Here is a 24,735-nt window from a genome sequence, read left to right on the forward strand (position 1 = left end):
CAAAGGCTTTAGTCTTCAGTTGCCCCTCAGCTAAGGGGGTCAAAGTGCATTGGATGGGGGACCTAGAAAGGTTTTGACTCTGGATTCTGCCTTCCCCCTTCCCTTATACCTGCTGCTGATCCTTTGAGATGTGTCTGGTGCTTTCTGCAGGCTCTGCTACACATCCAGCAGTGACAGCTGGCACACAGGATACAGCCATGGTGGGGGCAGTCAGCAGCCTGCCCCAGGGGGCCTGCCCTGTGTCCCACCACATAGCGAGCCATTAATTTCCTGTTATTGGTTACAATAACACAACTCCTATTTAAAAACAACTCACATTAGTCCTCCCGCTGAAAGAATTCGAACCTGTCATAAAACTTAAGGAAGAAACATTTTCCCAGACATGGCATCCAAAGTGGAGCAGTTACATTCTTGTTGCTTCTTACACTTCTGGGAAATGCAACTGGTGCATCCAGAGCAGGCATTTCCTGAGGTGTTGAAGGCAAGGAGCACTGTCCTGGCAGGACCTACTGTAGCCTCTTTACCTGGAGTGGAGGCAGGTTTGAGCAGCCTGGCTCCATCTTTGCTGTGATTCAGCATGACAAAGGACATGGGTCTGTGTCAGCAACTACTGTGTAGCCCTGCTGCATCATCAGTGACTGGCTCGAGACCTTGAGGTGCATTCAGGGTGCAGGGATCAATGGTGTAACAGTGAAAGGAGAGGAACTGGGGTCCTCTGGTCTGGAAGGGTTGGTGTGAGGGTCTGGCCTGGAGAAAGCAGTGCTTTGTTTCAAGCATGCCTGCCATTTGTCATTCCCTGTGTTCATGCCAGCCTAGGCTGGAGGAGCTGGTCCCAGGGACAGCATGAAGCTGAGGGAGTGAAAGGGTCTCACTTGCCATCCTGGGGAGACAGGAACATGTCACCATTGCCCAGGGTGTACCAGCTGAAAAGGTGTGGGGTGGAGAGGAAAAAATTCCCTGTTATTTCAGTGGCTGATCAAAACCATACTGAAAATCTCTGCCTGGAGGAGTTACTACATTTCATTAAATAAAAACAGCCTCTCTTCATCCTCCTGGAGTTGAGCAGCCAGGGCAGACAAAAAACATGTTGTTGATATCACACTCACAATATGATCTTATCAACCCCTGCCTCTGAATTGTGACCAGGTTTAATTTACTCTTTCCTTGAGTTTCTTTGAGAGGGCTCCTCTTCCCAGAAATGAGTTTTGCAGATGCTTACTTAAAAAGGGGAAAAAAAGTAGTTGGGGATTTTCTTTGGCCACCTTTCCAGCTTCCAGCTGTTAAGTACTGGAAATGTGTTCTTCATTATGTCTGAGAGAGAAATGTTTCTTTCTTCCAATTGGGAGGCAATAAATATTTCAAAACATAATATGCTGTAGACAAGTGAGTTAGGATCGTTTGTTCTCGGTGCAGCAGGACCAGTCGCTGTGGTCCTGCCTTCATACATCAGCTGTCCCCAGCCTGTGCACAGTCACTTTGTTGGGTTATAGATTCAACAATCAGGTGTCTGGTTCTGCCTTCAAAACCAAGCCCCAGAGCAGAATTCCACAGCAATCCTTAGCAGCCCCTTTGTGTTAACCTTCCAGCCAACACGCTGCTGCCTTCACAGCACATCTCCAGCCTACAACTCCTTTCTCCTTATCTGACCCCAGAGCAGCGAGTTCTGGATTGAGGCTGATGAGCCAGCAATGGGGCTATTTTGGATTAAGAGGAGGAGGAGTGAATTCCAGCTTCATGGAGTATTCCCTCCTCTGCCAGTGTTGGCTTTGCTCCTAGCAAGGATGCTCCAGCTTGCTTCTAGTGATCTTGGCCAGCATGGCCAGGGCATTCCCACAAATTAGACATTCACAGGATACCATGTAGCACTTCTTCCATCTAATTTTGGGCAATTAAATTGCTGAAGTTTGGCACATAGTTTCCCTCTTTGGTCAAGAAGGTGCACAGAGTTACAGTGGATAAATTTGGGCATCTGCCTCTGTAGTTGCTACTCGGAAAAAGCAGAGATAGAGAGAGGGAGCTCTCATTGATGGTAACAGCAAGATATGATCTAATCAGCTCATGAAAGTGGTGTTGCAATCTCATGAAGGAGCCCTTAGAGCAGAACAGCAGTGGCTGATGCTGTAGGTGATAATTTAAAGTGTGAAAGGGGGAAAAAAAAGGAAGATTTGAAGGAATATGAATTTGGAGGAAAATGAGCCAGTATGAGCACCACAGGGAGATGAGATGACTGAAAGAGCAGAGCTGGACCATGGAACTGAAATACTTCTCAGACAGGAAAGGAAAGAGTAGCCCAGTGGATGGGAAGGTGGTTAAGCCACAGAACTGGGGTTTCTCCCAGGCCTCTGCTGTGGTCCCTTGTCTTTTGGGATGTAAAGAGGCACAGGTACCCATGGGAATGCTGTGCAAGTAACCAGCTGTTTGTGTTGTAGTTGCCCTCTCCACAAAGGCTAAGTGAAACTTAACTCACCAGTTGTGCTCTCTCCTGCCTATATACCTTTAAATATAGACATCCTTTTTGCTTCACACATTTTCTGTGCTAACAGTCCAAACCTAATGGGAAAAGCAGGGTGGGACTTTTCAGATGTTCTAAACCTTCATTCCCAATATGGGAAATGCTTTAAAATATGTTTCACCCACAGAGACTGCAGCGTATTTTCCCCTTTAAAATAACGTTTAATAAGGTTTTTTAGAAAGAATTAAAATACCAATAGAAGCAGGAGGGCATAAGCCAAACATTAAGAAAAAACCCTTGAGGATAAAATGAGTTTGTGAGCAACTTAGTCTTGAACTCTGTGGGAATGGGACTAAATCTGTGAAGTCTTCCCGGATATCCCTACATAATTTGGAGCCCTAAAAATAGCCTAAAACTTGAATAGCCTCAATGACCTCGAAGCTGCTTTTCAAGAGAAATTCAGTGTAGCCAGAGTAGGTGAACACCCTGCAGCACATCTAGGTTTCAGGAACCCCTGGTGAGTCATTTGGGGAATTGGTTCCTGGCCTTTGTTAGCATCAGGCTTTGATTGATTGGGCTCCTGACTTTGCTTTCTGCGGAGAGCAAAGAGTGGTGGGGAACAGTGGCCTCTTTTGGAAATGTGAAGTGAGTCTAAAAGGCCCAGTTAGGGCAGTCCCAAGGAGGGCTGTTGCACAGAGGGCTGCAGCCCTCACTGCTGGCTGTGCTGGCAGGGAGCCCACTCCAGTGATTTATTCCTGGGCTCCAGAGCTGACCCACAGGGGCTGAGCAGCTTAGGGAGGAGATGGAAGGGTATGCAGGAAGGTACTTACAAGAGAGCTCTGGTTTGAAACAAAGCAGCCAATTTCCTTTCACCACAGACAAGCCTTATCTTGGGAGATTACATTTGTCTCGAATGGAGCCTCTGGTGTCATAACCAGGCTCTTCCTGGGCAGATAGAGAGAGACTTGTGCAAAAATCCCACAGCAGCAGGCTGGGCTCTAGTGTAGCTGTGACTCACTGGACTGTGTGGGAGGTGCTGGGACCAGGCTTGGGTTTCTTGGGGGTTTTTTGTTGTTTTAACTGGAAGATGAGAAGAGCTGCAGGACATGTTGTCCTGCACATTGCCAAGAGGTCTAACTTGGGTGCCTTTTGGGACATTTCACAAATCCCTGAGTGCTGTCTGTGCCCCTATGGATGTGTGCATTCTGCTGTGCTGTTGGGAGAGCGATGCCTGCTGCCTGGGATCTGTCCTGCTGCTCTGACAGGCATGGAGTATTCTCCCACTAGTCATGAATGAACTTCATCCATGAAAAAAAAAGTTTTCTCTGGGACATAATCTCCTCAGCCAAGCAGAGAAAGTTTCCTCCAGCTCCTCAGAAACGCTTCCCAGTGCACTCTCACAGATGCAACAGCAGGAATCAACTGCTACATGGTTGTTGTCCAAAAGGGTTGCAGCATGGATTGCAGATGGGCTGCTTAGTTAGTTAATCCATCATACCCAAACATGTAGACCAAGTTTTGCAGTCCTGGTACAAGTGTAGCCAAGGTGTATTTGTCTTTTCTCCTCCTCCTTTGAATCCAGTGGATGCTGACTAGCTTGAGATTAGTGATGGGCTACACATAGGTTGGCCTGGTTTGACCAGTGCTTTGCTGAGCTGTGCTTAAGGCACTGGGGGGGGTTTGTACTTATCCTGTCCTCATCAGCCAGGGGAGATTGCTGCTTCTCCTCATCTCTTCAAGCAAAACACCATCCTGCCTCCATGAATGTGCTGGGTAGCCAAGCTGACAAAGAGTTTGGACTGGGTGTTCATGTATATTTTTTTCTTAGCTCATTCATGTTGTTCTGTGATGCTCAATGTTCTTTTTGAACCTGGGCCAGGAAGAGGCTGGAGATAAGACAACAATAAAAGGCTGGAGTAAACCCTGCTAGCAGAGATAATGCACTTCAGAGAATACGAGTGAACTGGCAGACTGGAAAGTTCAAGGAGGTTTGAACTTTTGGTCAGTCAGGATGATTATTTTTCCCACCAGCTACTCTGCACAGTCAGCTTGGTTTGTGGTGTACCTGAAACAGCTTTTAGTTTAACTTGGAACACCTGTTTAGATGCAAGTTCATTATGCTTAGAGCTGTATGACATGTGTGTTACTTCACTGAATTTTAATTTCTTTTCTGTATTAGTCCATTTAAAGGGTTTTGCTCTTAATACCTGGCCTAAATCAAAAGGTTTCTCACATACCCTCCTCAGCTTTTCCTCCCTTGCATTCTTGTTCCATTAATCCATCTTGTGATGTCCGACACTTCTGCAATGAGAAGTTCATCACTGTGCATTTTTCCTTGATGTTCCACCTTCCCCCCCAGCTTGTTGGGAAGTCAGCATTATATCATTAGGGATTTATTACCCCAATGGAGAGAGGTCTCCCTCTTGTCTCCATTGCGGGTTTCTCTCTCTGACTCCCTGGGTTTGGGAGGTGTTGAAGGCAGAGTGATAACTGGGAGATACAGTGAGCTACGGAACTGGTTGCAGGGTCACGCTGGCTCCAGGGGATTTAAGACACATTCAAATAAAAATTCTTTCTTGAGGGGTGATTTTGAAGATTGGTAAGTATTACATCTCTCAGGGCCTCAGTTCTCAGAACTGAGAACCAGGTAGACTCTTTCTGACTGTGCCAATTTCTATGCTTGGCATGAAATGCCTGTGGGGTTCCACATTGGTAGGCTCCCCATCTTTGTGGGGGTGTGATTTACCTACAGACAATGTTTGCTGAGCTTAGATATCACCAGTACCATGTGGGTGCCACATACTCTGCCACGCACAGATTTACCTCAGCACTCCCAAATCTTCAGCAGCCCACGCTGCTTTTATACCAAAATTGTCAAAAATTGATGTCCAGTCTGTGTTGCTTTTTAATTGCAGAGCAGATGAAATGAAGTGGTATGAAAGGTCAGGCCAGATTTTTCAGTGAGGAGCTGTTTGGAGGAAGTGGAGGAATTTTGGCCCAATGCACGCTGAAATTCCTGCTTGGTTGTGTGGGAGCTTTGGCTCTGGGGGAGGCAACTCCACTCACAGATCCATTGAGGCTTTGCCTGGACTTTTATTTATAAGGACACAAATGGTTTGCATCTTGCAAGCTGTGTTGTGGGTTGGAGGAGCTGTGCAGAACAAGCCCCTCTGCCTCTTTCCAGGAGGACTCATGGAGAAGGGGCTGTGGCATGGGCAGAGCCTGGAGCAGCCAAGCCCACCAGAGTCTCTGAGCTCTGCTGGGCCTGTGCTTTCTCACAGCTGTGCCCATACATCTGGGTCTGGAATGTGCCAGGATTTAATGACTTGGTTTCATCATGATCGCTGCCAAAGTCACGGATTCCTTCTATATGTTTTAAAAGCAAACAATCCGTGACTGTGGACACTGTTCTCTGCATCTCAGCACACATTGCAGCTGGTGAACAGTTAACCAAATTAACTGGGAGCTGTTAAATTATTCTCAGAGGAAATGAGACAGATGAGCAGCAGCGCTGGGCTCCCACTGACAGACTTGAAGTCCTCTCACTGCAGCGATGTCATTGGCTGGTAGAGGGATGAACACGGACTTTGAATGGGTTTCTTGTGCTCAAGGTCGTAGTTTCTTCTCTGTTAGACTGTGCCTTGATAAACAGGAGGTACCAGGCAGTGATGTTGTTGCTAAAAGTATTGCAGCTCTTGACTTGGAGCCCATTCTCTCTTTGTCCTGGGAACTGATGCCCAGAGAGACCTTGCAGACCATATCCAGAGCTGCTGGGACAGTTTGGCAGTAGGAAGGGCCTGAACTGGGCTCTCCTCGCAGCTGTCCTAGTGCTTGCTGTGCAGTGATGGCCAGTCACTGGGGAAGAGAAGAGGGACAGGTTTTTCTCTAAAGTTGCACCTTTTCCCCATGCCACAGCAAGAAGTAATGGATAGACTTGGTTTTGGTTTTCAGCCATTTTGGGAGAGTTTGTGGCAGTGCCATCCTTTCCTTCATGCGTGTCTGCTGTTTGTTCTTTGAGTCTTCTTCACAAAGCAACCAGTTGATGTCCTTGAAATACCAGTATAAGATTATTCCTTGAGCAAAGGCAGCACTGGGATCAGCCACTCTTTTGAGGAATGTTGTCCTTGTGAGCAGGGGAATTGGAGAATGATCCAGAAGGATGCAGAGTAAAGTGGATTTGAAAGGTTGATTTGCAGAGCAGTGCCATGCTGGAGCTTCCTGTGAGGGTCTGAGCCCTTCATCCTGGGCACAGGGTCCTGTCCTTCCAGGACAGAGAGAGATGTGTTCCTTGTCTAAAATTTGCTATGGTAGGATAGTGCACCCCAAGGAGACTTTTATTTCCTTTCAAAGTCTATCTAGCATTAAAAACTGAGTCAGTTCTTTCCCATTAATTACAAAAAAAACCCCTACCCTCCCTGTGTGTGAAGTGGCAGCTTGCTGAAGAGACTGTTCCTTCTTGCTGTCTCAAGTAACTGCAGTTGGGTGACATCCCTCAAATCAGGCTTTTTCTTACAGGTTTCAGGTTTAGGATGCAAGCACACCAGTTAGCATTAGCAAGCAGGAACTCCCTGGTTTTACTATTTATAGGAAAGCACTTTTTTCTGTTTGTTTTGGGATTACTAGAGTTTTTACTGCTATAGTCTCAGTATGCTAAAATTAGTCTCAAACTCCAGTTAGTTCAAGGGAGGAGAATGAAGAATTAAGGGCCTTGGAAAATCAGCCTTGAGAACAGTGTGGGGTTTTTTTGTCCTCAAACCCATCATCAATCACCCATTTTGCTCTGCTGAGATGCCTCTGGTTACGTCTGCCCACCTCCAGCATGTCTGGCTGCAGTGACACTTGAATTTAAGCACAGGCTTGTGTTTGAGTGTGTACAGGTTGGTGTCTGGGCATCCCTAAAGGCAGCACCTGTAGCTCTGTAGCACTTGCTATTTGCAGCTCCAGGCAGGCAAGGATTTAATGGGATGCTCCCCAAACCCTGTGTCCTGCCCATGCTGCTCTGTGCCTCTCCTTAGTGCCAGCTGGCTGAACCTGCTGCGAATCAGGCTCTTGCTGCTTTGTTGGAGGTCATATCTAACCCTCAGCTACCCAAATCTTCAGTTCAGTGCTGTGCAGGCCACCAGTGGTGGCACTGCTCTGCCCTGCTGTGTGCCAAGTGCCACAGATTTGGTCCCCCAAGGATTTTTGGCAGGAGGTGTGGCTAGTGCTGGCAAGGCAAGGACAGCTCGCACAGGAGGATGCTGAGAAGATAAAGCAGTGCTGTGTGTGAAATCAGCGAATGAGCCAAATCCTTCTCAGAAGTGGCACTTAAATAAAAAATCCTTTGTGTAAAATGCTCAATCAGCTGTTCACCTTCGCCAAGCTGCTTAGGAAGGGAACAGGCGCTGTTTAGAAAATAACATCATAAAGCACTGGGTTGCTGTTGCTGCTTGTTATGACACTGAGCAGGTTTCATGCTGGCTGATAGTTCTGAATCTGTGTTTTCCTGGTGAGTGTTTTCTTTGATCTCTCTCAATATAAGTTTTGAGAGGAAAAATTTGAGAACAGATTGGTGCAGAAATGAGTCCCCTACCTATGCCTCGTGTTTCAGGGCTTGTCTCTCTCCCCAGCCCTGCAGAGATGATTAATAGCTGCCACTTTGCAGCTCTGTCCTGTCACCTCTCAGGTCTGTGCTGGGCTCTGGCTCTGTGACCTGTGTCCTGGGCTGGACAGGGACTGGCTGTCACCTCCTGGAGCAGCTCTGGGCTCTGCTTCCCTCAAGCCTCTGCCTTGTCCCAGACTTTCTGGAGGAAGAGAAAAGCTAACCCACCTGCTTACAGACAGTTCTGGTTTCTCTGAGGGATGTGGGGCACCTTGAAGGGTTTCAGAGCAGGAGCACAAGGAGTTGCAATGGACGCTGCAGAAAATGAAAGGGATGGGTAGTTGTTTCTAAAGCTTGGCAATCAAAATCTTGCCCTATAAGCATAGGGATCCTTCTTATTCAGTACCCTCTAGCCCTGCATGAATAACTTGGAAAACCATCATTTTTTAGGAGCAAGGACTTGACACACAAATGTGTGAGAAAGAGACAGGAGGTGCTATGAACAAAAGTGCAAAATGAGGGCAAAGTGTGTTTCAGTACCACACCTCTCTTTCAAACACTGAATTTTATACTTTTTTTTTTTGGCATTGAGGGTTGTTGTTTGCTCTCAGGGACTTGAGTATTTTATAAAAAAACACTGGATGAAAAGCCATGCCTGCATGGAGGGGAAGCACATTTTTTTTGCTGCCTAGAAGTGTTGAAGTAGTTGGAAATAAAAGGTAGGCACACACTTGCCCGTAGCTAAATGTGAGAGATTTTAATAAAGGATTCTGATGGATGGGCTGGGGAGAAATAAATCTGCTGTAGGACAGGAGAAGCTCAGCAGGAGGACAGTCAGTTGTTAATGAGTAAATCCATTGCTTCCATGAGAATCAATGATTACAGGCAAAGGATGCAAAAGGGGCAGATCACTGAGCTAGAGAAACTGAAAGTGAGTCAGAAGCTCTCTGCCTTTCAGGGGTTTTTCTGCCTTCCACATACTTGTTTGTGGGGATAAAAGGTGCACAAAGAGGCTTGATCTCCTGTTAGCTTTAGCTTCTGCCACTGGGGTGGTGCCAGCACTGCTGGGTGTTTCTAAGCCTGACAGAGCTCATGGCAGCTGAACAGCCACTTGCCCAAATGCTGGTGACCAGCCTGTGGACAGAGGTGACCTGTGCTCCCAGAGAGCTGCTTTTCCCTGCTGCTTTGGACTGATAAACCCATCCAGGCTCTGACATCTGCCATCTTGCTTATTGAATGTTACTGTGTGGCTTTTTGGTGCCTTGGAAGTATCAGTGAGACTTCACCAGAATTCCCTCACCAAAGGAGCACAGGATAGGGCTGGTCCAGCTTGTTGTGGTGTCACATGTGCCTCCCAGAGCTGGAAAACTGAAATCAACATCTCAAAGGAGAGAATAGAGGAGAAATGTGCAGGTTTGTCATTGTGTGCTGCTTACACAGGAGGATGGTGAATGAATGGACAGAGAATGTGCTGCTCCAAAAGCAGCTGAGTTTCTTTTGTCTCTCTGGAATCTGCTTTTGCTCTTCAAGTCTTTGCACTGTCACACTGGGCAGTGATCAGAATTTTATTTTCATGGGATTTTGGTGCTGTAAAAAGCTTCCTACCATCCAAAGATACAAAGGGATGGAGCGTGGGAGAGGGAGGAAGTGTGCTCATCTCCATCTTCCCCTCTTGGTTCCTGCACTTTCTCCATTTTTCCAGGCACTGAGGTGGCTGCAAATGACTGCAAGTGATAGTTACTAAGGAAACTTGCTTCTAAACCACTAACAGCAACATCAGCTGGATGTGGGGATGTTACTATTTTCAAAGAAATCTGGTTGCTAATTAAAATGCTGTCAGAATTTCCTGGCTGAAGTCTCGTTTCATGAAATCCCAGGCATACTTTCAGAGGTGTGGAGAGCAAGGAATCTGTGTGCCTGGAGACAAGTGTGTGCCTCAAGTCTGGTGCTTTACCTCCTTTCTCCATGAAGAAGGGAAAAAAATGGCCCAAGCAGCTGGGAGAATAGAGGTTTTTATTCATCTGACTGATAATAGGAGCTAAAAAAAGGCTTTGGAAAAAACCCCAACCATTTCTCTAGCAATATTGGTTGGGCAGAACTGTACTGGAACTAAACATGGAATGAAAAGTCTGGCTTTTCTGCCAGCTCTATTTTTAGAGCTACTTCTCCATCTTTGCTTCTCTCTCTGAGTTTTCTCAGCAGATGCACTTGAACCAGGCAATCTGCCCTTATTTTTTCCGGAAGGCTCTGATGTTCTGCAAGATAAGGATGTTGGATGGAGGGACAGGAGACTCACCAGACTTGACAGAAATTCCCCTGAATATCAGATGTGGGTCCTGTTCCAGGTTTGGGTTCACTGTGGTCACAGACTCGTGAATATTTTCTGTGCTCCATTAGGAATGACCCTAATCCTTCCAGCTGGGGGGGAGTGGTTGTGCAGTGGTGGGTGCCTTCTTTGTGTCCTAAAGTTGCAGTCATGCCTGGAATAAAATTCAGCAGCAGGCCAGCAGCACAGAGCAGGGCTAGTGATGGGCTTGGGTATGGAAAGAGGAATTGCACTTAGCTTTGAGAGTATCTGCACTGGGCTTCAGCTGAGGTACTGCAGCTGATCCAGAAGTAGCAAGCAATAAAAAAAGGTTAAAAGTGTGCTAGCCCTGGTCTTGGACATCTAACCATGCCAGTGGGGCTGGGACTGGCTTTTCAGGGAGTTCCCAGCAAGCACAGACACACTTCTCTGCAATGCCCACTGTGTGTATGTGTCACCCATGACTGAGACCATCTACATCATCATCCTCTTTCAGCTGGAGAGGGCTCGGATGGGTCAGGAGGCTGTGGCTGCCCAAACCTGCCTCTCCCTGCCCCAGGGGCACTTAAACCAGGCCTTGCAACCACCAGCACTGAGTTCTTTTTCTGGCTGTTATTTTCATTTTGTGAATCACTGAGCTCAAGACTTGGTTTTGTGCCAAGTTTCAGTGTCTGTGCAAAAGCTGCACCAATTTGACATGGCTGGTAATCCATGATCTCCAGAGGGAGGGGACTTCTGAGAACTGGAGACGTGCAAGGAGTTTGGACTCAAGGACATTTAATTAGAACATTTCTTTCCAGCATAAAACTGGACAGTAAGGAGGACCCCTCCCCCCAGAAACTTCTTGGGATTTATTGACTATAAACTTGTAGCTGGCTTTGCAAAAAGAAATGCAGAAGAGAGGGATGCACTTCACATTTCTAAATTTGTGTTTGCTGTTCATTCAGAGCAGAGGCTCCCCCAGTGCCTGAGGCCAGAACATGTAAAGGCACTCTGAAGCTGCAGGGAATTTTGTCCAGCTAAAGGCAATGGTAGATTCCAGCAGGAACATTAATTTATTCCCTGCAGAATAAAGCTGGAGGAGGGTTTACAGTGGAGGGAAGGTGTAACTTCACAGGCTGGTGCTCAGCCCTGTTCCCATGCCAAGAGGCAGATGTTTAGCTGTGAGAACTGGTCCTGCAGAGAAAGCAGCTGTCTGAGCTGAAGTCTCTTGGGTTTCACTATCGAATAACAGCTTTGCTGAGAGGGTAGGTGGGCAGAAAACACTGTTCCTCCCAAAAAGCTTAGTCCTGTATGCCTTGAAAACACATAGAAGTTGCAGAGGGGAATTAGAGCAGCATTAAGTCTGTTTTCCCTCAGTTTTTACCAACTTGAAAAGCATATGTATTTCCACCTTGCTTGGGTTTGCAAATCTTTTGGCAGCAGGGAACTGTGCTGAGTAACTGCTCTGGTTTCTTCATTCTGGATGGCACCAGTCCTTACCAGTGCAAACCCTGAGAGGTGACAAATCCCACCTTCCTGCCCATTCCCAGCTGGAGAACAGCCTCTGACCTGCTGTGCTTCATGGTCATATGGATTTCCCACCTGGATCTACTTCACTCCCCCTGAGCACCTCTCTCAAGCCCCCTTAGCCTACACCCAGGTGTGATTTGAGGTGCCACCAGCCTGCAGTGGGAACCACAGCAATCCCTGGTAAGTGGAGGAGAGGCTGAGCGAGCCAGAGGAGCATTTGGCAGGAGCTTGAGGAGGTTTATTTCTGTATGTCCTGCTGAGGGGGAAAGTGAACTGGTGCAAGTCTGTCCCCTTCCTCCCATACCCACACACCAGCCCTTGAACCCCTCATCTGAATGACCATAACAAGATATCTGCTTCTTGGATGGCTTGATAGATTTAAATGCCCCTTCCTTTTTTTCTTCTGGGCTTTAAAAATTCTTCTATGGATTGCCAGGACTATTTTGGAGGCATGTTATTATTAATATTTGTCCTCTGGCTCAGCGATGTGTGTGGCCAGGGCAGGGCTGAGGTGGTGGCTGCTGTTCTGGCCCTCCTGCAACTGGTCATGGCTGGGACAGGTGGGCTGAGACAGGCACAGAGCCTTCCTTTTCCTCACCTTGCAGAACTGTCCTTCTGGATACCTGTTAGTCTTGGAGGGGTATATGGTCATGCAGTTCCAGCTCTGCATGGGGAAGGACTCCTGAGCTATAAATCTCTGCCTTTCAAGCACTAAACTCCCTTTTGGGTTGTTTTTGACGTTAGGAATTTTCTCTGATAAGAGAATTTTATTTGCCTTTAAATATCACTCTGTGACAGGATGATGGAGTGGGGATTCTTGGAGCGAGCCGGTGCCAGCCGGAGAAGGGAAATTCTGCTGGGGCTTTTGTTTCTCTCTAGCCCTGACTTTTTAGCTCTTTAAAGAGTACGTTTGTTTTACACTTGGCAGGAGTGTGTGTGCACATGTCAGTGTGCAGACAAATGGGAGCAGCCCAGTTGGGGCTGTGCTGAAGCCAAGTGGGTCTCCTGCTGTCCCTTCTCGGTGGCACCAGGGGAAGAGGAGCTGTGCTGGGGCTTTTCTGCAACCAGGTTCAAAACACAAGTTATGTGGGTGAAGCAGGGCTGCCAAGTGGAATGCCTCAAAAAAAAAAAAAGGATGATTTAGTAGCATTGTGTGCAAGGTGTTGCAGGCCAGTGTGGCAGGCCAGTGTGTCATCTGTTACCTCAAGAACAGCCCAAAAGCCAAGTCTCCCAGAACAGCATCATAGCTGGTTTATAGCACTGCCTGCTTAGGTCAAGGCTAAGTCTGAGGTGTCACCCAGTACAACCTGCAGCCACAAAGTCTGTGCTTTGTTTGCACACAGTGGGAGCTGAGCTGCCTAATCTGCCTTCCTCCAGCAGCCCTGTTGTATCACCACCTTTTAGATATGGAGGATTTTGCTCCACAGGCTGCTTGTGATCAACAGGATCTCCAATGTTCCACCTCATTTATTCCACTTGGATCCCACTAAGCTCTCCATGATTCTGATGCCTCAAGCAGCTGACTGACTCTGTGTTCCTTTCTTTCAGCTCTTCCACGTGGCATATGTCCTGATCAAATTTGCCAATTCCCCCCGTCCTGACCTCTGGGTGCTGGAGCGATCGACTGATTTCGGCCTTACCTATGAGCCCTGGCAGTACTTTGCCTGTAAGTATTTCAGTGTTGCAAGAGAGCTGCAGCTTAGTGCCAGGTAGTGAGGCTGTGGTGAAGATGGCTCTTTGTGCAAGTAACAGGGCTGGGTTTGGAGCTGTTTCTGTGTCATTGCTGTGATGCAGCACATCCTGTGTTTCTGTTGCCCAATAAGGCTTTAAGAGTTGAAGCTTAGATGCTCCTAAGGGCAGGAGAATGTTTTTACTGTCTAGAACTAAGTGTATTTTTTAAAGTATTGTCATTGGTGCCCACCCAGATCTATGGGGATGCCAGAGTTGGCACCAGTGTCAATAGTTGGGCATTGCTGATCTGGGTCTGGAAATGAGAAACTTATCATCTCCTCCCTGCCCTCTTTGTCTGCTCTGTACTATACCAGACTGGGGAATTCCAGCCCTTATCCAGAAGCAAACCCAGAGTTTGCTTCCAAGTGACTGCTGTCACAGAAGAGTCTGGAAGCCAAAAACTGCCCCTTGTGCTTGGGTACAGCCTGTGTAGGACAGGGAACTGCTGCTTTGCCAGTGTGTGAGGTGGGATCAGAGACAGCTGGCTGGAAAGGATGGCTGCAGAGATCCAGTCTGTGCATTTGGCTTCCCCTTTCTCTGATTAAAATCTTAAGAAACAGCTGGTTCTACAAAACTCTTCTCCCTGAGGGTCTGTGGGGTGGTTGGATGCTGAGTAACTTGTTAACCACCAGCTCCTCGCAGAAGCAGTGACGGTAATTGGGAGAAGATGTGAGTTAAGATCTATAGCCAGAGCTTAAAACCTGGCAAGGAAGGACCTGGGAGCACTCAGAGGCCTTGCCCTGGGTTGTCCTTGAAGCCTCATATTTCTGGCTTACCTGTCAGCCTGTGCTTTGGATTTCTGGACCCTTATTGTGCAAGAAAGAGCTGCAGACTTGTTACTGCTGTGTTGCATTAGCATGGCAGCTCCTCTCCAATGCAGATGTTTTCCTCTCTGCTCTGTGCTAGTGGGGAATTACTGCTGTCAAATTCCTGCTTTGCTTATTTTTTATATTCTCTGAGAATTTATCTACAAGCTCTGAAGTGTCTCTTGGGACCTATTACAGTTGTGTTGTTGCATGGTCTGGGGCTGCATTGGGAGCTCTTGCCCCTCTGGCTTGTTACTGTGTGTAGTGGCAAAGCTGCAACATCTGGAGTCCTCTTTCCTCCTACAACATCAGGCCCTGTTACCACCCCCCTGGAGAAGTGACATGCAGTGACACAGCCCTGTGGAAAATTCCCATGGAAATAAAAGAGGTGGCTGCTCCAAAACCTGCCAGATTTTGCTAGCACAAGAAGTCCTTTTTGGAGGTTTATTTTTGGCATGGGGAATTCTGTAGGTGGTCTAATAAAAACACTGGTCAGGTCAGTAAGAGGGTTAAAAGCAGCTGGCAAAAAAGCAAATGTTCTTCAAAGACGCCAGCAAGCCTTGCCAGGGGTGACACTGTCCACCCCATGCCCCTTGAGCCACATCGTGGGAGGTGTTTGGTTCCCCAGGCTGCCCCAGGCCCCCCAGCCAGGCTGCTGAGGTGCTTTTGTGCTTAGCTCTGCAGAAGGAGGGAAAAAGTGACTGATGTGGAAAGCATCTGCCCTTGTAGCTGATGGATCTTCTCAGGGAGAAGGGCTGGAGGGGGTGTGGCAGTGTGGATCCTCAGTTCATCCCAATGTGGGGGGCACCGTGCCTTCCTCAGCCACTAAAAGAGAAATGGGAGTTCTGGGGAGAGATTATGGGAGTGTTTATCTCCATGAAAGGCTCCCCACACAGCATTTCAAATGGGAACAAGACATGAAAGATGCTCGGTCCCATCTGTCCATCCAAGGCCACAGAGCCTTATTGTGTTGTGTAGGATTAGCCCCTCTGGTCTTGCTTTGCTGGGCAGTGCCAGCACAGGGCAAGGTTCTGTCCTATTCTGTTGTTTCCTTGAAGCACTGCTGGAGTTTAAGGCTGATGGGTTACTCTGCTTTAGCTCAGAGTGCCTGTCTTCTGGCTCACAGGGTTGTGTAGATTTGGCAATAACTGGAGGAGTTCCTTGCTTTTCCTGAGTAGCTCCTCGTGCTGAGCATCCTGTCTCCATGCCCAGCCATGGGAGCTCTCTGGAAATCAATCATCTTAAGCCACTGGTGACAGGCTCCTCGCCTCAGGCTTTAAAAATAAATTGCCTTTTAAAAAACACCTGGTAAAGCAAAGCTTGGCGGCCAGAGACCATGTTAAATGTTTCCACATCTTCCTGTGGATGCAACTGAGTTCCTACTGTTGCCAAAACAGCCTTTCATGGAGCAAGGCTATGTTGCTGGAGACAAGGTGTGGGTGGTGCAAGCCAGGGTTGAAGGCAGGGAGGCAGAAGTTCTCTGCACCCCTTTGCTGCTCCTCCTGCCTGGCTCAGCCTGCCCGTGCAGCACATGGACTGAGGGACATGACTTCTGGCAGATGATTTTGGAGGATTATTACCATGAATTGGGTTAACATTTCCCCATCAGCTTCCTGTGTGAGCTGAACACTGCTGGCAGGAACAGCAGGTTGTGTTGGCTGCCTTTTCTCCCTTCTCCCCATGTAAACATCCTCAGGAACGCTGCAGCAGCATAGGATTCTGCACGTACTGCTGTGAGCTCCTGGCACAGGTGGAATGTGAATGGGAAGGACCAGCCTTTCTCCAGGCTCTCCCTGATGGAACAGTCCTTGAGAGTGACATAGTGCAGGTTTTTCCATGGGTAGATGTATGTGCTCAGCACCCTGCACAGTCTGGTTCTGAACTGCCCCAACACATTCACTGTGGTTTGGTTGGCACTGCCAGCACAGGGATGTCAGACATCCTGGGGACAAGGGTGCCGGACTTCCAGGAGGAGCCATACAGGGACCAGGGCATTCCTGAAGCTGCAAGAAGAGTCTTGGCATGCAGCATTCCCAGAGCAGGTCGCTAAGCCAGCAGTGTGACTGTCCCCTGGCTTTAGTCAGCCTTGCATTGCCACTTAGTGGCAGGAGCCCTTGTTCACTGTCCCCAAGGGGTGGTTCTTGGTGGGTTTGGCATTTCTGTTTTGTGGTGTTTGTTTAAGGGCAGTTGCAGAGTTCAGAGTATCCTCTGAACATCCTGTTCTGCCTCACCCAACCAGTGCAGGTCCCTTCCCCTCACCTCATGTCCACCCTGCCTGGTGGGAGATGTCCTATCGGTGGCTGTGGCTTGTGGTTGCTCCCACCGTGTTATTCTGTGCTGGCTTTGGGACTGACCCAAGAAGTTTAAGAGCCCTGTGACATGATGGTACAGCTCCTTCATCAGAAGCAGAGCCGTGGTAGCAAAGAGCCTTCTGCAGTTCAGTGAAAGCCCTGCAGCAAATCCAGTGCCAGCCAGGCAGCAGATCCAGACCAGAGTTAGGTTCCAAGCTGGTTAAACTGTGAGCTCAATGCCAAAATTAAGGGATGGGTTCCTCTGAAGGTGGTTGCAGTAGGTACAGTGGCCATTCTCACTTGGCTCATTTCCTGTGGGGAGGTGATCTGGGGGGTTTTCTGCCTCTTACTGTTCAAGTGACTCCTTCCCTTAGTGGAGAACATGTATTTAGCCATGACAGGGTTAATGACACAAAGCAATCTGTATGCAGTGAATGCTTAACAAAGATTGCATACCCATCTCTCCAGTGGCTGATGTGGGAAAATCCATACAGGGCTTGGAATTGTTCCATTTCTCTTAACTGCTCTCTTCTCTGGTTGATGAACAGCTTCCAAGAGGGACTGCATTGAGAAGTTTGGACAGCACACCGTGGATCGGATCACCAGGGATGACCATGCCATCTGCACTACTGAATACTCCCGGATCGTGCCTTTGGAAAATGGGGAGGTGAGCAGTTACCTGTTCTCATCCTCTGGAGTTTCCAGGTGACTGTAGATACTCCTACTAATTGGTTCCCCCTTGATTTTCAGATGCCACTTAAACTACCCAGTTAAACCAAATGAAATTGGCAGGGAACTGATTCAGTCATCTTGATGACTGGGTTTAGCTAAGGGAGAGATTAATTTCCTCCTACCCCACAGGATACACAGATTTTTCTCACAGAATCACAGGATGGTTTGAGTTGGAAGGGATCTTAAAGACTATCCTGTTCCAACCCCCCTACCATGAACAGATGCACCTTCCACTAGACCAGGTTGCTCCACACCCCATCCAACCTGGCCTTTTCCCTTCTTTTTTTCCCAGATTGTTGTCTCTCTGGTCAATGGGCGCCCAGGAGCCATGAACTTCTCCTACTCTCCTCTCCTGCGAAACTTCACAAAAGCCACCAACATCAGACTGCGCTTCCTGCAGACAAACACTCTGCTTGGGCACTTGATGGGCAAAGCTTTGAGGGACCCTACGGTGACAAGGAGGGTAAGGCAGACCTTGATACATCTTGCTAGTGAGGTGGAACTGTTTGAGGGCTGTGCATGCAACCTCTGGAGAGAAGACACCCCTGAATTTTGCCTGAGGGGAACATTTTACTGCATAAAGTCCTGTTGAATCCTGAGTAGAACAGTTACAAAACTTATTTGCAAAGATACTAATGGCCAGCTTTTCTTGTGCTCTCCAGTATTACTACAGCATCAAAGATATCAGCATTGGAGGGCGCTGTGTCTGCCATGGCCATGCAGATGTCTGTGATGCCAAAGACCCCAACGACCCTTACAGGTACCTCTTTCAAACTCCCAGTTCTGTGTAAAAGCATTTGAGTTATTGTGCTAAGAATGGAGGTACTGGTCTGAGTTGTGTCCTGTCCTGATCTTGTAATTGTGCCAGCACTGTTGATCTTGGCTCTGCCCTGAGAACAAATCAGAAGCTGCTTCAGCCAAAGCAGGAAAAATCAAACATTTGGTCAGACTATTTTACAGCCAGATCAGCTCTCTGGTCTGGTTTCCATGTCCACAACTTTGCCATCCTGTGGGAGCAGAGTGCTGAAATGGGGAAAGGTGGGATACGAATGTTGAACACTGGGACAATGCTCTCATAAATAGATGAGAATTATCTCATCATAAATAACATGAGAATGAGAGTTGCCATGAAACCAGAGACTCTGCCACCCATTTCTAGTCATAAGAACCATAAACTGGTTATGTACATAGCTGAACAACTACTCTTTGCAAAAGAACAAGACCATGCAAAGCAGTTACATTTTGGCTTATGGGACTCTTCCCATCTGCCTTGGCAACTCGAAATGGCAAAGAGCTGCTTCCAGCTATGAAAGTTGCTCTTGGCCATCTGTTTGCAGCTTGAATGTTGCCTTTATGCAAGGGACGAGTAGGTTCAGCTGGATGAGGGGAGCTTGTATTTCTTTCTCATCAGGATCATGTAGAGCTTTTGGATCTTCTAAAATAAAATTCCAGTGAGTTGCAGCCAAGGTTAAAGCTGTTAAGTATTGAAACAAAGATGTATTGGTAAGCAAGTCTGCGTTAGTGTGCCAAACTCTCTCACAGAAGGAAGTTCATAAATATTTGAATGTACAGTTCCTTGTTTTTTACATGTTGGTGTTGCTGGATGCCAGTACACCTGTGCACTGGGGCAAAAGGATTCATGGGGCCAAGTAATTCTTTAACATTGAAATGTCATGCCTTTCTTGGGTGTATCGATGGCTTGGAGTTCTCCAGGAAGAAAGGGAAAATTGAGCAAGGAGAAATGTGTTGGAAATCCTTATTCAATACTACTTCTGCTTGCAACAGTGTCTGCCTCTCACAGTTCACCTCCTCCACTTTGATTTGGTTGCATTTGGCGTCTTTGCTCTTGACCCCAAACTGTTCTCTGATGTTGCAGCACATGTTGGTAAAGCAGCTGTTGCATTTCATCCAGAGCAGATCACACTGGCCTGGAGGAGAAAACATTTCCTACTTGGGTGCTTTGTATAGTCATCACATAACAGCTGTAAGTGCTTTGGGATACAGCAGGAAAGATGCTGGGTAAATAGAACTTCTCAGGGCATTGCTGTACCCTGTTAGCAGGCCCAGGAGCACAGAGGAGTCAGCAGAAATATGATACTTTCAGTTGAGAAAATGAGGGATTGGTGAAATGCTCCCATTCTCCAGGCTCCAGCAGCAGCTGTGTCTAGCCTTCCCACTGAAGTGGGCACTGCTGGGAAGGCATCCCAGCCCTCCTGCCCTGACACAGCACAGCTTGGTGATACCTGCTGCAATGCCACACGCCAGGAGGCATTGCTGGGGCAGCTGGGGCTCAGACACACTGTCCCCTTGAGTCATGAGTCCCAGCTGACAGAAACATGTCATGTCTTCAGAAATCTGTGCAGTATGTCCTTCTGCACATGTTCTGCCTCTTCAGATGCTGATGTGTGACAGCAACAGAGGAAGGAAATGCAAATAGAGGCATGTGGCTTGACCTGGCCCTGTTAAAAATCCCAGTTACTGTCTCAGCCTGTTGGTGAGGTCTCTGCTTCTCATTTTAACTTCTCTCTTTTGCAAAGGCCTGTGTTTCTTGTGCCTGTTGCCCAGAAAGGCAGGATGAGCACTTTGATAGAGGTGAGGTGAAATCTTGGCAAAGACTTTAGGACGTGATGAAGCATGTCTGTGAGCTGACTTCCTGGCCATAAATGATAATGTTTATCCAGCTTTGGAAAGTTTCTGTGGAGTGCCAAGTCATGGAGGTTGCACATCCAGCTGTGTTGCAGTGGCAGCATGTCTGGACCCTGTGTGAGTGTGTATGTGCAGGCACCTGCAGTGTGTGGGCAAGTACAGCCTTCTCCAGGCTCTTTGGACTTTTCACAACTCTCTCTCTTTGCCCCAAGATGGAATGGGCTGAATTAAGCAGAGGGAAGGAATGTTCTCCAGGTTAAAGATGAACACCAGCAGGATCAGGCACAGCCCTTTCTCCTGGCAAACCCTGGGAGCAGTGAGATAAGCATCAACAGGAACCTGGCATGGACAGCCCAGACAGGAGTCTTGTGTTAACATGTAGCTGCTTAGGTATGTGTTAACATGACATGAGCTCAGGAGAACTCTGCAAGGGCTCTGCATCTGTCTGATAAGAGCAACTGTTTCTGTGGGTTCACCCATCACATATGAGACAAGCTGGAGGGGAGACAACTGAAGAGTCCAGCTCTGCCTCTGTGCCTGATGATGAAGATAACCAGCAAGACAACAGCAGCCTGGCTGGTCAGATGCACATCTGCAGATGAAGGATGCTTTCCCACTGCTGGACCCTGAACTCCAGCTTCCTCTTTCCCTTTTGGAAGGAAAAGCACCATGTGTGCTAGTAGATTTGTGCCATCTCTCAGTCTCTTTTTTTGCAGGTGGTTTTTCCTTAGTATAATCAGAAGCAGAGGAAGGGGCTTTTCTATTCTCTTGATTGTGCTGCTGAGATGTCCCAGCCAAATCCAGATGCTGTAGTTCTTGTGTGCTGTTCTCACCTCTGCCGCAGCTGCTCATTGAAAACTGTTTAGTCTCTCAATTGAGCATCAATTCCAGTGGGAAGACTGTGGTTTCATTTCTTATGTCAGGACAACCAGGAAATATGTGTTATGTGAACACAGCCGTTCCCTCTTCTTCCTTGTATATATTCAATCAGTGGAACATGTAAATATTGTAGTTTATGCACAGTTGTCCATAATTCATTAGCAGCATAGACTCAGCATAAGGTGCAGTAAAGCCATGACAGATGAACTCTCTGAGAGGTCGTTGCTAATTCTGGAGAGCAGAGACTAAATAAATAACTCCTTCCCCATCTGAAATGCACATCTTTACCTATGGAGTACCATCTTTTTGCATTCTGGGAATGAAACCAGTGCTTTTCAAACATCTTGAACATTAAAGAGCTGGGGTGTGTGGCTGGAGCCACGTCCTCCACTCAGGGAGATTAACACTGTTCAGCAGGTTTATAAATTCCCTGACTTCATGACCATCTTTCTCCCCACTAATGTATATGGATGTTAATCTTCATCTCCATCTGCTGCTGTGGAAAGAAACCATAGAATTTTGTTTTCTTGGAAGTGCTGAGTGATAGTCAGCCAGGTGAGAGGTCTGTGGGTTTTCTTACAGGGACATGGCCAGGGTTTGCCTCTCATTGAGTCTCCCCCTTGGGTCTGCAAAACACAAGGAGAATGAACTTCCTGCTGAATGTTTCAGGACTCTTTTCTGCCTCTTAGGTGTCATCCAGAATTCTGCCAGCCAGTGAATGTGGGCAGGGACAGGGAGTGATGAGTGCTCAAAGACCTGACTGGCCAAGCATCCCATGGCATGTGCAAGGGGAGGACCAGCACCAGGGCTGGGAGCAGCACTGGGGGATCTCCTGCCTCTCAGCCCTCTGGCTGAAGCAAACTTGCTGAGTGTGGATCCTGCCTGCATTCCCCTGAACAATCAGATCATCCCATATTTTGTTACAATGAGTTCATTTGTCCCATGCTGCTCCCTCTGTCTGGCAATACATCGACTTGTGGGTCCCACATCTTAAAATTACGTGGAGGTGGAAACCCTGGCACTCAACTCACTGCAGTCACAAAAGAGTGTGTTTACACTCCTGCACTTCACCCTGAATGACTGCTCCTTTTGTTTCTAATGTTTTAAAAAAATTACATTTATTTTTAAACGCTGCTTTTGAATGGAAAAGCATTGGAGGGAGGGAGAGATGGGAGTGGCAGACAGACCCTGAGGGGAAATGAGTAATTGCACAGATAAAAGCTGGAACATGTTGTATTATCCATAAGTCTAATACAACAGAAAGCATTTGTGTTGGATGGGAATCGCCTCCTGCTAAGTGGAGGTTTAGGAGATGATGTCACTGATGTTAATGAATCACCGTTGCGGTCGAGCAGGGACGAGATCCATCGGTTGACTGTCGAGATTTCTTGCTTGGTGCCTCTGGAGCCGCCTGTTTACCCAGCACAGCCCTGCCTGGAAAGCAGGAGGTGCATTTCACAGGCAGTGTGGGGCCAGCTCCTTCTGAAAGACTTAATTCACATTTCATGTCCTCCTCCCTGCAGCACAGGTATACCTGGAGGAGCAGATAGCACCTGTGTGGCCCCATCCCTCTCTGGCTCTGGACTGTCTTTTATTCCTTCCACACTGCCCCTGCACAGCGATGGGGAGATCTTTGTGTCCTTGCACTATGCTACACTTTGTCAAGTAATCTACTTCAGCTTAGTTTTCTACTGCTGGCACCTCCAACCATTCCACATTTTATTGTCTGCAGAGCTGACTAGGCAGTAGCACACTGATTTTTCTCTAATCCTCATCTCCCTATGAAGAAAAGAGTGATGGTGGAGGAGAAGAAAGGGAGAAAATGGTGCTGGAAGAGCCAAATGTGGTATTCAGCTCAGAAAAAAATAAATCAGCAATTAAAAAGTTGAAAAAATGCCTTAGAAGCCTCTTTTCCAGAATATTTGGATGAGCAAATATCACTTGTTCATGTATCTGACTAGTGACAGCTGCACACATCCCTGTCATCACCCCAGCCTTGTCTGTGCCCTGTTCTGTCCCTGCAGGCTGCAGTGTGACTGCCAGCACAACACCTGTGGTGGGTCCTGCGACCGCTGCTGCCCCGGCTACAACCAGTTCCCGTGGAAACCTGCCACTGCCGACAGCGCAAACGAATGCCAGCGTGAGTTGGAGTTGGGCTTTCCCCTTCCATTCCCAGCTGCTTTGCAAGGCACAGCTCAACCAGGCTCTACCTGCCCTGGTTGCTGTGGTGCAGAGAAGCTGCTCACTGGACTGTGGGGTTGGTGGTGTCTGGTACTGGTGAGGGGGAGGTCACTGGAGAGGACTGTGCAACTGTGGTTGATGGTGCTCAGTGGAGGCTCACACAGGGAGGCCCACTAGGTCTGTGTGGGACTTTGACTCTGCTTATGTTCCAGTTCCTCCTGCATGTCCAAGGGTTCATGCAGACAAGTCTTGTTGCTCAATTCTGTCTCCAAGATGAATTACGTTTGGATGTGTTTACGCACAGGACATCTTTATTTGTCTGGAGAAGCCTTTGGTCAATGCCGACAGTGGAATTCCTGCTGTACTAGGAATGCAGAGCACGGAGCGTAGCTACACCACACGGTGTCTCATAGATGTAGTGTGGAAGAGAATCTTAATCCTGTGGGTTTATAAAACCCCCTCACTGGATTCAGAATTTTACAGCTCAGCTCCATCCAGGGTGGGATAAAAGAGGCAAGAACGTTGTTTTCTAAACCAGATGAGACCCCAAAGCTGTGTAATTTCTCTTTCTTGTCCATACACTCCTGCACGTATTTTACTTGTGATTCTGTGCCCACTGCTCTCCTGGTTGTAGACCAGACTTTGTGAGACTTGCTGCTTCTGTGCCTTTGAACTGAAAGACTTCTGGGAGCTTGGGAGAACATGTGAACCTCCCCCAGCTGCAGTCAGGCATCTTTCCTCATGGAAAACTAACCCATCCAACATCAAACCACGAAGGAGTTTTCTCTGCATCTTGAGATGCAGCTGGTGCCTGAAGGATTTCTCTGGGCTGGTGGCTTAGCTAACATCTCTTTGTATTTCAGCTTGCAATTGCAATGGCCATGCCTACGACTGCTACTACGACCCGGAGGTGGATCGCCACAAAGCCAGCAAGAGCCGTGAAGACAAGTTTGAAGGGGGAGGTGTTTGTATTGACTGTCAGGTAGGGCTGAAGAGCTCCTATGGAAAAGGGTGTTGCAAATGTTTCTGCTGTCAACCTGGAGTTCAGCCTTCCTGACACTGCCACTGACCCCCTCACACACCTTCTGTTACCTAAATTAAGTCTCTCCCTGGAAATTTAGTCTGTTTGACATGGGTTAAAGGAGTGTGCACCAGTAATGAAAACAGAATTTGAGTTTCTAACTGTTCCTTGGTAGTAGCATTACCTTTCTGATGCTTTAGAATTAGATCTGCAGAGACACTAAAATTGGGAGGGACAAATTGCTGCTCTGGGGAGTCTCTACGTGGTTTGCATCACTCAGGTTTTGCCATCTCTCTGGATTTCTCTCTGGCCAACAAAATGCCAGTCTTCTCAGTCTCTGGAGTTGCCAGTGAAAGTGGGAAAGTAGCTCTTCCCTACCCAAGGTGACTGCTGGTTAATACAGGCAGTGGCATGAAACTTTTCACTGTGCTTTATTGCTGGGAGGAAACAGGTTGCTCCCATCCTCCAAGCCCAAAGTGGTTCAGGACATTTTACTATCTGAAGGAAATGAAATGGGCTTGAGGTCATATATGAACCTGAAACTCACTCTGTGTTTATGGGAGGATACAGTTTGGAGGAAATGCTTTGTTTCCAAATT

At 47.7% G+C, this 24,735-nt stretch overlaps 1 protein-coding gene across 3 annotated transcripts in view; it reads left to right on the forward strand.

Annotated features, from left to right (window-relative positions):
• Positions 1–24,735, forward strand: part of LAMA5 (laminin subunit alpha 5) — an 87,250-nt gene that overhangs the window by 23,193 nt on the left and 39,322 nt on the right. For all 3 annotated transcript variants that reach the window (XM_071572980.1, XM_071572979.1, XM_071572981.1), the window contains 6 exons: positions 13,399–13,516; positions 17,227–17,345; positions 17,703–17,873; positions 18,073–18,170; positions 22,960–23,075; positions 23,980–24,098. In XM_071572980.1, coding sequence (XP_071429081.1) covers positions 13,399–13,516; positions 17,227–17,345; positions 17,703–17,873; positions 18,073–18,170; positions 22,960–23,075; positions 23,980–24,098 — 741 coding nt within the window. The remainder of the gene's footprint in view (positions 1–13,398; positions 13,517–17,226; positions 17,346–17,702; positions 17,874–18,072; positions 18,171–22,959; positions 23,076–23,979; positions 24,099–24,735) is intronic.

The sequence above is a fragment of the Pithys albifrons genome, chromosome 18 (assembly GCF_047495875.1).
Source record: "Pithys albifrons albifrons isolate INPA30051 chromosome 18, PitAlb_v1, whole genome shotgun sequence".
In the NCBI taxonomy this organism is placed as follows: domain Eukaryota; kingdom Metazoa; phylum Chordata; class Aves; order Passeriformes; family Thamnophilidae; genus Pithys; species Pithys albifrons.